This window comes from Micropterus dolomieu, linkage group LG17 (genome assembly GCF_021292245.1).
Source record: "Micropterus dolomieu isolate WLL.071019.BEF.003 ecotype Adirondacks linkage group LG17, ASM2129224v1, whole genome shotgun sequence".
Lineage (NCBI taxonomy): Eukaryota > Metazoa > Chordata > Actinopteri > Centrarchiformes > Centrarchidae > Micropterus > Micropterus dolomieu.
In genome coordinates, this window is record NC_060166.1 from 1,589,373 (window position 1) to 1,601,629 (window position 12,257).

Genomic DNA, 12,257 nt, shown 5'->3' on the forward strand with positions numbered 1-12,257 from the left:
CCAACTTGGGTGCGAAAGACTAAGAACAAGACTTTCAAATGAGTTATAGTTTGGTTTAGGTTTAGAGCTGATTAATAGGCTAGAGTCGAAGATAGCTGTAACTCCACCTCCTCGGCCTGTGCCTCGAGGAATGTGAGTATTAATATGACTGGGAGGGGTGGATTCATTTAGTCTAACATATTCTCCATCACCCAGCCAGGTTTCAGTAAGACAAAATAAATCAATATCATAATCTGATATTAGTTCATTTACTAGTACACCTTTAGAAGAGAGAGATCTGATGTTTAAGAGTCCACATTTAACTCTCCTATTCGTTTGCACTATTGCTCTTGTGGTTTTAATTTTTATGAGGTTTTTATGCACAGCTCCTCTTCTGTTTACCTTTTTAAATAATTTCAATGGTCGAGGGACAGACACCGTCACTATAGGATTTTCACTAAGTAACTCCTGAAATGGAGGAGCAGAGAAGTGTGTTAGACTGCGACTCTGCCTCCTGGTCTCAACTCTGGGTTGTCATGGATTTGGTCAACTAACAAACTTGGCCAGATTTCTAGAAATGAGAGCTGCTCCTTCCCAATTGGGATGGATGCCATCTCAGACCAGGTCTTCCCCAGAAAGTCTGCCAATGATCTACAAAGCCCACATCGTTTGCTGGACACCAACCGACAACCAGTGTGGCTGCTCCTTAAGTACTGCTGAAGAAAGATGAGGAGCAGGTGTGGAGATGACCTCAGCCAGGTGTGTGAGCGCCCAGCGAATTACACGCCTCCCGAGCACTGCCAGGAAAGTGACATCAAAAAACCACAAGACAACACACACCAAGCACCCAGCAAACCAAAGACAAAGAACACACAAACACTCTCATTAAGTATGATTGGAGGATGGTCAGCAACATCAGTGCACAAGTTATCACACATAATATCATTATGTCCAGAATTGAATCTGCAATAAAACTGGTTTAAATCATTGGCAAACAAAGAGGGGAAAATATTCCTCTTCCTTACATCCCTATCCACCTTATTATTGAGACTATTCCAGGTATCCCTTGCATTACCATTTTATAGTTGCTTCTCTACCTTATTCTTATAATCTTCTTTACTTTTCCTAGTGATGCTTCAAAGTTCCCCCCTCTTTTTATATTTTGTAAGCAAATGAACAACGTTGTACAACTGCTTTGTACGCCTCAGGTATATTTCCATAACACCGATCAAGGATTCGCGACTGGCGCATTGGACAGTCAACATACTGCTCCAGTATCTGGAGATGACCAGATAGTTTACAGGAATTAAAATCACCCAAAACTAAAGACCGGCTGGTCTGGTGAGCTTGAGAGCACATTGTTAAAACTGCGCTATCCTGTCGGCCGCCTCACTGTTGTTAGGTCCAGTAACGTATGTTAAAATGACTGTAATCTGTCCAAACTCCCTCAGCAGATAGAACGGACTGAATGATACAGCCACAATTTCATAATCAGTAGTTCACATTTTTTCACTGTGTTGTCCAGCGGTTGTCAACAAATAAACATAATCCTCCACCAATCAATTTCCAAGACTTGATTCCGTCTCTGTCCGCTCTAATAATTGTGTAGCCATTTAGTGTCCTCTTTTAGCCAGGTTTCAAAGAGGCAGATAAGATTACAATGCTTAAAGTCTCCTTCATACCCCACTCTCAGCATTAGTTCATGCACTTTATTGTTGAGGGAGCGTACATTTCAGTGTGTAATTTGAGGTAGTGGAAACTGTGAGCCACGTTTCTTCAGCCTCTCACGTATTCCTCCTATTGAACCCCCTTTCTTTACCTTAGTCTTTGCTCTCCGACGTGTGTTCCTTAATAAATACAAACAGTCACTTGGCAGTCGAGAATCAAAGACTCCAATCCGAGTCTGCAATGTCAGCAGGTGTTCACACACGACTGCTCGCAAGAGCGTACGTCACAGGCCTGACTCAAACTGGTGACCTCGGGTACAGGACTTGGACACGCTGACGAGGGAGCTAAACCCCATGGCCACTGCCGTCAGTGGCCAGGACATCTAATAATAATAATAATAATCTTTATTTATAGAGCACTTTTCAAAAACCAGTTATAAAGTGCTTTCACAAGTGTAAAAACAATAAAACACATAAAAACAATTACATGCTAAAAACAAGAAAACACTTATAAGACTAGAATACACGTTTAAGATAAATATAACATATATTTTAAAAAAGTAAAATAAAATAAAATAAAATCCAGAAAGGCTCTCGTATAAAAGTATGTTTTAGGAGGGGACTTAATAGTAAATAGTTCACTGACTCAGCTGACCTGATTTCCTTGGGCAGGCTGTTCCAGAGCCACGGGGCCCTGACAGCAAACATGCTGTCCCCTTTAGTTTTCTGTCGAGACCCTGGAACAGACAGCAGACCTCTGCCCGAGGATCTCAAGGTACGAGCTAGTATCTCCTAAGGTGTCGGGAGTGAGGTTTACTTACTGCACAGCCTCACTGGTTTCCGTCACACGGGCATTTAGCATAGCCCAAACATTGTGTCCTATATGTCACAATGTTTGCGGGTGTGGGCGGGAGTGGATACACATGTTGCGGGAGCGGGCGGTAATGGTCACAAAATCAGCGGGAGCGGGATCAAGAAAACAGTCCCGTGCAGGACTCTACTGTACAGCCTCAAAGAGAGCCACATTAGCCTCTAAACACTTACGATTGTTTTAGCTGGTTGTCAGGTGGGGTGTAGTGTGTAGTCAACCACATGCAGCTTAGAAATGTAAGTGAGAAGAGGACTATATTACCCAGTGTCTTCCATTAAATCATGAGTTAGTGTCAAATATTACGACACAATTGTAACTCATTTATAAAACTCAGTGTCATGTTGTGCAACTGTGTTACAGGTATTGCTTATTTGGGCGGAGTCTGCAGCGCCAAGAGGAAGTGTGTGTTAGCAGAGGACAATGGACTCAATTTGGCCTTCACCATCGCTCACGAACTGGGACACAAGTAGGTTTCACTCACTTTTAAAATGGGGTTTTCAGGGAAAATAGAATTTTTTAACCACCTAAATAATCTACAAGCTGACATTGTTCATCTACAGGAGACTCGTTTCGCCACGACAGCATATAAACTCACCACAGTTTCCTTACTCGTACTCAGCCTGCTATAATTCTTCTAAGTAATATTTATGGAAACTATTGCCAGGAATTTCACTGTGTGTTCTTTGGGAGGCAGCAAAAGCAGTCATGCAAGGTAAAATAATCTCCTACTCATACAGTTGTTTCTTTAGATGCAGAGAAAGTGTTTAATAGGGTAAATTGGAAATTTCTACTCGCTACTTAAAGGTTCAGTGTGTGAGAGTTAGTGGCATCTAGTGGTGAGATTGTGAATTGCAACCAACTCTACAGTCTACCACTGTAGTTGGGGTTGAACTTTTACTTTGAAAAATTCTGAACGACATCAAAAAAGTCTGTAGCCTGCTTGACACATCTCTGAAAGAGTCGTCAGAAAACGTGATTTCCCTAAATGCTGTCTGCCTAAAGATACAGAGAAATGATTGGTTGATGGTTGATGGATGTGGATCAAACACTGAAACACAAACACTGCAGCACATGCTGTAATCTGAGCAATATTTGCTGCAGAATCCATTTGTTGAAGAAAGAAAAAAAAGTTGTCCCAAGGTGGAATCAAACACTCAACCCTCAAGTACTGTACCTTACTAACTGAGCTAACCTAACAACATGATGAAGCAAGTCAATATTGAAACTATTGTTCGGATGCAAAACTTATTTGCTGACCCCTGCTGTATATTATTACTACTACTTCTTCTTCTTATTATTATTATTAACGTATTGTTACGTCCCAAGGTCTAGGGGTGTCCTGGATGTAACATAAATGTGTGGCCTCCCACTCTTCCCATTCCCAAACAAGGCCAGCACACAACAAATACAATTTAGCAGTTTTTATTATACATCGGAGATGAGCAGTGCCCAAAACAACAACCAAAACACTAAGAAAACCTAAATCTTTCCTAAACCAAAAGGTAAAGAAAAGACAAAGCTCTAAAACTAGGCTTCTAAGTCCAAAAACAGGAGAAAACGGTGCAAACAAAAAAAAGGGCTTCTCACTCCTACTCACTGCTAGTAGCTGACACAATATAGCTACGACAAAGGAAATTGCTTCATAGCAACAAAAATGGCAAAGCCAACAAAACCAGGTTGTCATAAGACAATCAGAAGGACTACGATAAACTACTTACAATCTAAGTTGAATATAGTCACAACCGTTCACTATGTACAATAAACACAGATAACACACAGTCTTCAGGCAGGTTGGGAATGGCAGAGAGAGGGGGAGAGTTCCTGTCAGTAGGGCTTAAGATGGCTGCTGTCATCCAGGTGCCCAATCAGGAGGCTCCAATCAGCTCAACCAGACCAATCCAGTGTGTCCACCTGTTCTCCAGTACCTGCATACACTCACACACACACTCTAATGGAGGAGAACAGCTGACAGTGCCAGGAGAGATAAACAAACAACAAAATATGACCCCAGGGTCATAACAGTATGTATTCAACAAAGTGATGAGTGTCTACATTGCCTGAATTCTACCAGAAGTAGAACAAGAAGAACGTAGTGACGAAACACACTCTGTAGCGCTGTTTGTCTGTTTTCAGCTACTGTAGAAACATGACGACGCAAAGTGGTGACGTCCATGTACGAGGACCCGTGGTTATATATACACCACTGAAAATATAGTTATGGATCTTATATTGCATTTCTGTCGATATATCCTCAGAAATATAACACACTGGACCTTTAAGATATATTTGGATTTGGGAACTCCTTTATAAATTGGATTTAAACATTATACAGTTCCCCAAGAGCTTCTGTCAGGACAAATGATCATACTTCTCCAAGCTTCGGTCTTCAGACAGCAAGACACCAAGCAGGGTTGCCCACACTCTCCCTTGCTTTTCGCCATTTTTATATAACCATTAGCAGCTGCTATCAGACTAAATAAAATATTGAAGGAATTCAGTCATAAAATGTACACCGCAAGATAAGTCTTTATGCAGATGATGTTTTACTTCTCCTCGTGAACTCGCAAACTTCTTTTTCTGAGACAATCACACTTAACTGTACATAAATTCTCATCAATTTCAGACTACTCTATTATTTGGAACTAACTAACTGGTAAACCAATAGCTTTACCTGTAACGTATGATTTCCAGAGTATATCTACCACGTTGCTACAGTCAGGGAATATTAAATTTCTGGGTGTCAATTTTTCCTCCAGGCAGTAAGAACTGAAATGGCTAGTTTCAAGTATACACCTCTACCTAAATCAACAGAGGATGACCTCGTGCGATGGACGACATTGCCCATATCACTCATGGAAAGAGTCGCCACCAATAAAATGATGGTCCTGCCCAAAATCAATTACCCATTTTTAATGATAACCACCCAACCTTCTGCTGTCTGGTTTAAGTCACTGGTATCAAGCGTCTCTAAATTTTTATGGAAAAATAAAGCGCCACAAATCAGTTAAAAAACAAAAGATTATGTTGGTACAATTTTTTTTCATTACTTCCTGGCCAACAGACTATAATACATCTAAAAAAGGATCAATCAGAGCTCAAAGGACCACTAATGCATGGACATAAAATAAAAGTTTTGTAAGGAAATTAAAATTTCCAATATGCCATTCATCAGCTGCAGTATCTAACATTATACCTTCTATAAAAGTATTAACATAAGAACTTCCCTGGCAGCCTGGTGGGAATTTCTCAAAATATTTTGGTCTTCACATATCCCATGCAGACTTACTCCAATTTGGAACAATCCTGACATCCTCCAAAATAAGGAAAAGCTAAATTCCTCATTGTGGTACAATAAAGGGAAAAGACATCTAGAGCATGCCATCAAGGGCAGTAACTTCATTACATTCCAGGATCTAGTGGCACAATATGGAATTAGCAATAAGAAATTTCTTGAAAATCAACAGCTTATTTTGGATATTTAGGTATAACAAATTGGACTGGGATCTACCTCATTTTCCATTGATGCACATGGATGGGCAGGGAGAGAGAACTTACTGCGGTGCAAATATCAGTTTCTTTGATGAAAGTTGTTCTGACTGAACTAAGCCAGTTACAGGACAACTAGGATTGGGAATCGAGAACTGGTTCCAAGTTGGAACAGTCACCAAATATCCAAGAACCGTGGATTTGTTAAGATTTGTGCATATTTCAGTGATGCTCTGCAGTGAGCATCTAGCAGTCCTTAAAAGTCTCACTTATCTGCCAGGATCTGCTACGCCGACATAACGATGCGTCATTTATTACTCAGTACGATAACAAACCATACGAGAAGAGAGTTTCTATTCTGGGACCATGGCGGTCCACAGCAAGCACTCCAAAGTTTGGCTTAGCTTCACTAAAACAGAGAACCACACAGCAAAATTCAGTAAGGAGATTTAGTGCAAGGGAGGAAGCAACTCCAATTTGATGACTTTTACTTCAACATGGCGTGAATCTGAAGTGGTCTCCCAGTTACAATGATGCCTCAAATACAGCTACAAATACAGCTAATGCTAACAGTAGCAACATCTCATGCTCAGGGACAAAACACAGGTGAGCTGACATTCACCTTGTATATTGAAGGTAAACTAATTATTATGTGTTTTTTTAATGCTCAGATTTAGAATAGTTGTCTATACATTTCATACTGTACATAGCTTAGCAATCTCATATTTGCATTTTGCTGTTTAAATTTACATTAGGGGCGGCTGTTGCTCAGGAGGTAGAGCGAGTTGTCCACGGTTCCTCCAGGCTCCAAAGTGTTCGTGGGCAAGGCACTGAACACCGAATTGCCCTAGATGGCTATTCCATCGGTGTATGAATGTGTATGGGTGTTAGTTCTGTTTGAGCAATTAGGCTCAGTGTATGAATGTGGGTGAATGGGTGATTGCAATCTAGTGCTTTGAGTGGTCGGAAGATTAGAAAAGCGCCAAATAAATACAGAGCCTTTACATTTGTACATACTAATCTAGCAATCCAATATCCTCAAAGAGGGGATGTTCTGGTTGGTGATATCCCTCATGAAATTCAGAACATTTAAATTAAGATGAACATTTTAAAAGGAAAGTGATTACAGGTAGTGTCCATTGTGTATGCAGGATGAGCTGTTTTCTCCACTTCATTATTTCAAAACTGTGACAGAGAAGGCTACATTCTTTCAAACATTCTTACCTAATTCAGGTATATTAGATTATAGTGGCAATGAATTTAAACTCTTTCATATTTTAATATTTAATTTGTTGATGAATATGGGTTTTGGACTTGGAAGATTCAGATATTCAATATTCAAAGACTTGCAGTGAGGGCAAAAAAGGGACTGGGACATCCATTTGAGCCAAGCTCAGCTGATTATTTCTTTACTCTGTGTGGCAGTATGATGTCTGTTAAAGCTGGAAACATGCAGTCCGCACATAAATCCCTCACCGACAGCCCAGTTACTCTGAGCTAATGCCAAATTCACCTGAAAACCATGCCAAAGTGTATGAGGCATTATGGCGGCTAGGTGGCTGTGCCAGGCCCCTCAAGAGTTATCACAGCTCCATCTATGGGGGCCAGGAAAGGTAACAAGCTTGACATTATGGAAGTAGTGTTACATAAACACACATACTGGCACACACACACCACAAGAAATTATTCTCTTGTGTTTCAAGTAGCTATAAAATCACTAAGGCGCTCGTATAAACTTTGAGCTCAGGCTTGCATTGTATTGACATCTTAGTGGGACCATGTTCAACGGGTATGGAATAACTAGAATATACAGATTTATACTCCTATACGTACTGTATATATGTACACCTGTTTGTTATGTGATGTTTTCCATAATCACTTTTGTAATTCAGCTTTGTAGCAAATGCTAACATTGGCTGATTATAAGTAAACACAAAGTATAGCTGAGGCTGATGAGAATGTCTTTAGTTTTGCAGGTATTTGAAATTTTAACCTGATTATGGTGCTAGATGTACTCATGAGATCAGCAGAAAGACAGTTCATCTTGTGGGGAACATGAATGGCTATACTAAATTTCAAAAAAAAGCAGTCTGTCCAATATTTTACGATTTCTAAATCTGAACCAAAGGATTAAGCCCCTGTCAAAAGACATACAAATGCGACATAAAAGTAAAAAAAAAAGATCCAAAGTTAAATAATTTTGTACTGTAAAAAGGGTAAGTGTGACCATAAACTGAAGCATATAATTCTGGCAAACAAGGCCAAAACAAGATAAAAATAAATGTGCAGATTACAGATGAACAGGAAGTGATGTCATAGGTAAGTCTGATTAACATGAAACATTGGCGAAATTTGATGTTAAACTCCTCCTTCACAAGTAGACGAATTGACTTCAGATGTGGGAAGTGAAATCTAAAGACCTCTCAGATGCTAAATTACAAAGCTTTTGAGGTTTCGTCAAACAGCTTTACCTGTGGTTATCCCGAGACACGCGTGGAGGCGAGGACCCACTTAACACTGTTTGCAGCTTTAATTATTATTTGTCTGCTGCATCAACTCAAACTCCCATGAGCAGGAATAAGCTAGACACAAGAAACTTGGGCCAATAATTGGAAATGATGTGCCTGTGCTTCCATCATAATATGAGCCCAGTCAGTCAGATGGTGGCGTTGTAATTGACCCGTCACAAAGCCATGCCCCCCCTTAGTTACTGTTGCTACTTAGCTTGGCGCTGCCACTGTCTATAACTGCATTCCCTGGAAAAATATTGTCTAATTTTTGGAAAAATAATAAAAAGCAGACAGAAGGGTTTGCATTATACATTTGAATGTTATATTCAGGCTGTCAAACTGATGTGAAAAAACGTAGCCAAAGCCTACTGATTACAGAGTATCACCTGACGATTAAGGTGAAAGACAACCATATTAAGGATTAACACTGTTCCAGTAACTGCTGTTAGTTCTATATTCACTATTACAATCATTAAAAAGCAAAAGCAGTAGGCATATACTGTATAATGTTACATTCAGTAGAAGTTAGCTAGCTTTAGCTAAATAACATTACATCAGGAACCTGTAATCCACAGAATACATTTTTCTGGATTTGTTTTAGATTTTGGAAAGAGAATATATCGTACGTCACCTTTCAACCTCTCCTTTCACCCTCTCCTTGTAGCAATTGTCACCATTACAAGGGCCTCTGGAACAGCTTTTGAACTTATCTTGGAAAAAGTCAGCAAAAAAGCTATAAAATGAACTGTGAACTGTTTAACAGCACATACTCAAACAGATGGACCCCCGACAGCATGGGGGCGTACGAAAAGGCACTGGAAAATCAACACATACATGATTTAACTCATTTATTTCTAACTGAAACATTTCCCCATAATAATTCTGGTGTAAATTCTGCTGTGGACAAAATCAATTAAGGTTTTCATCATTTGCCTTTATTGTCTAATTTGAAATACTCCAAACCAAAACCTTAACAAATGGTTTGACACTGAATGCAAAAACCTAAGGAAAACTTTAAGGACCAGTTCTGGGAGAAATGGAACAACCTAAACAAAACCCAGCAGGATGAATTGGCGATACTTGGATTAATCACTTTAGTGAATTATACAGTAATATTACAAAAAATGATGATCAGTACAAGATATTCACAAAATGGAAAACTCTGGAGGTGGTGATAAAAAACATCCAAAACCCTCTAGATTACCAGGTAACAGAACAAGAATTAACAGAAGTCATCCAGTCCCTGAAAGGAAAAAAGGCTTGTGGTATTGATGGAATCCTCAACGAAATGATCAAATACTAAGACCATAAAATGAGATTGGCTATACTAAAACTATTCAATACTATTCTAGCAACTGGAACTTTTCCAGACATCTGGAACAAAGGTTTAGTAACCCCAATTCATAAATCCGGAGATAAATATGACCCAAATAACTACAGAGGAATATGTGTATCCAGTAACCTGGGAAAAATATTCTGCATCATTAATAAACGACTTGTCAACTTTCTTTATGACCACAATATTCTGCATAAATGCCAAATAATTTTTTTACCAAATTGCCCAACGGACCATATATTTACACTCCAGACTCTAATTGATCAAGAATTAAACATTAAGAAAAGAAAGGTGTATGCCTGTTTTGTTGACTTCCAAAAAGTCATTCCATCTGGCACGAGGGCCTTTTCTATAGACTACTTGAAAGTGGCATTGGAAGAAAAACGTATGATTTAATTAAGAACATGTACAGAAAAGGTGAATGTGCCATAAAGATTGGAAACAAACAAACAGCATTCTTCTCCCAGGGCTGGGGAGTGAGGCAAGGATGCAATCTCAGTCCAATTCTCTTCAATCTATATATCAATGATTTAGCAAACCAATTAGAGAGTTCCACGGTACCTGGCCTCACCCTGAGCGCCACAGAGATCAGAGGTCTGCTGTATGCAGATGACTTAATGTTGCTTTCACCTACTAAAGAAGGTTTGCAGCAGCACCTTAATGAATAATGATCTTTCAGAAATAATACAGAAATCAGGTTACACACAATTTCTATTTAGACACCACTAAATTACAACATACAAAAAAACTACACTTACCTTGGCCTCAACATTACATACACCGGGAACTTCAACATGGCTGTGAAAGATCTGAGGGACAAAGCAAAGAGAGCTTTCTATGCAATAAAAAGAAACATTAAAATCTATATTGCAATTGAAATCTGGCTTAAAATTTTCTAAATTGTACTAGAACCAATAATTCTATATGGTAGCGAAATCTGGGGGCCAAAACTTAATAATGAATTTGACAAATGGGACAAAACAATCATAGAATCTTTCCATACCGAGTTCTGTAAGCGCATTCTGCAGGTGCAGATAAAAACACCAAATAACCTGTGCAGAGCAGAGCTCGGCCAATACCCCCTTTTACTAAAAATACAGAAAAGATCACTTAAATTTTACAATCACTTAAAATCAGTTAACCCCCAGACATATCATCACAAAGCCTTAACATAGCAGGAGCTGAAACCAGAGAAGAGTCCCCTCAGCCAGCTGGTCCTGAGGCTCTCTGCAGTAACAAGTCCTCAACAGCCTCAGGACAGCAACACCAACTCAAGCAGACCAAACCAAATTATCAACCAAATTATCCAAAATTATCAACAAGCAAAAAGAAAAATATATTGAATACTGGAAAGAAACTACCAAAACACAAAGTAAATTACAATGTTATCTGATCCTAAAAAGAGAATTCACAATGGCAAATTACCTGAGCACAATATAATGTCCTAAGCTAAGAAAACTGTTGACAACATACAGACTGAGTGAACACAGCCTGGCCATAGAAAAGGGTTGCCACAGACAGAGCTGGCTACCACAAGAGGAGAGACTCTGCTCCCAGTGTGACAGGGGACAGGTAGGTAAACATTTCCCAAATATACCCCGAATTCGAATTCATATCAGACACACAGAAACTCCCTTATTTACTGGGAGAAATGCCCAAATGTGACATAATTGCTGCAAAATATGTCTCCTCATGTCATGAAGTGAGGACAACCAGTGGAAACTAAATAATTGTAAAAAATTTTATTATTTTGATTGTTTGATATTTTAGTAATTGTTTTATTTTTACATTTGATACTGATTTCTATTTTTTATTTATTGTTATTATTTTTTATATTTTTAAAATTTTTGGTCTATAAATATACACACACACGTTTGCGGTCTTATCTATTTTATTTTAATTTGTAATATGTTATTATAATAATACACACGTTACTGTTTCATTTATTTATTTTATTTACATTTTTTATATATTTTTATTTTTTTAACATGCACCCACACACACACACACACACACGTTACTGTTTCATTTATTTATTTTATTTTAATTTTTAATATATATACATTTTTTTAACTCACACACACGCTTACTGTTTTATTTATTTATTTTATTTTAACTTTTTAATATATCTTTATTTTTTTAACTTTCAATTTCAATTTTATTTATATAGCGCCAAATCACAACAACAGTTATCTCACAGCCCTTTTCATAAAAGAGCAGGTCTACACCATACTCTAGGGTGTCGAGCAGGAACACGGGGGCAGCAGGTGACCCGCAGCCACAGATCCAGACTCCACAGCTCCAGAGCCAGAAACACCTGCAGGAAGTGATAGGAGGAGAGAGGAGAGGGACGAGAAAGCACAAGACTACCGGAAAGGGCAGAAGTTGAGTTAGTAAAATGTATATAT

General features: G+C 38.8%; 1 protein-coding gene across 1 annotated transcript in view; it reads left to right on the plus strand.

Moving 5' to 3' along the window:
- The window catches only part of adamts17 (ADAM metallopeptidase with thrombospondin type 1 motif, 17), a 236,219-nt gene that overhangs the window by 94,160 nt on the left and 129,802 nt on the right, over window positions 1–12,257 (plus strand). The window contains exon 8 of the mRNA XM_046074026.1: window positions 2,878–2,983. Within this exon, the coding sequence (XP_045929982.1) occupies window positions 2,878–2,983 (106 nt within the window). The remainder of the gene's footprint in view (window positions 1–2,877; window positions 2,984–12,257) is intronic.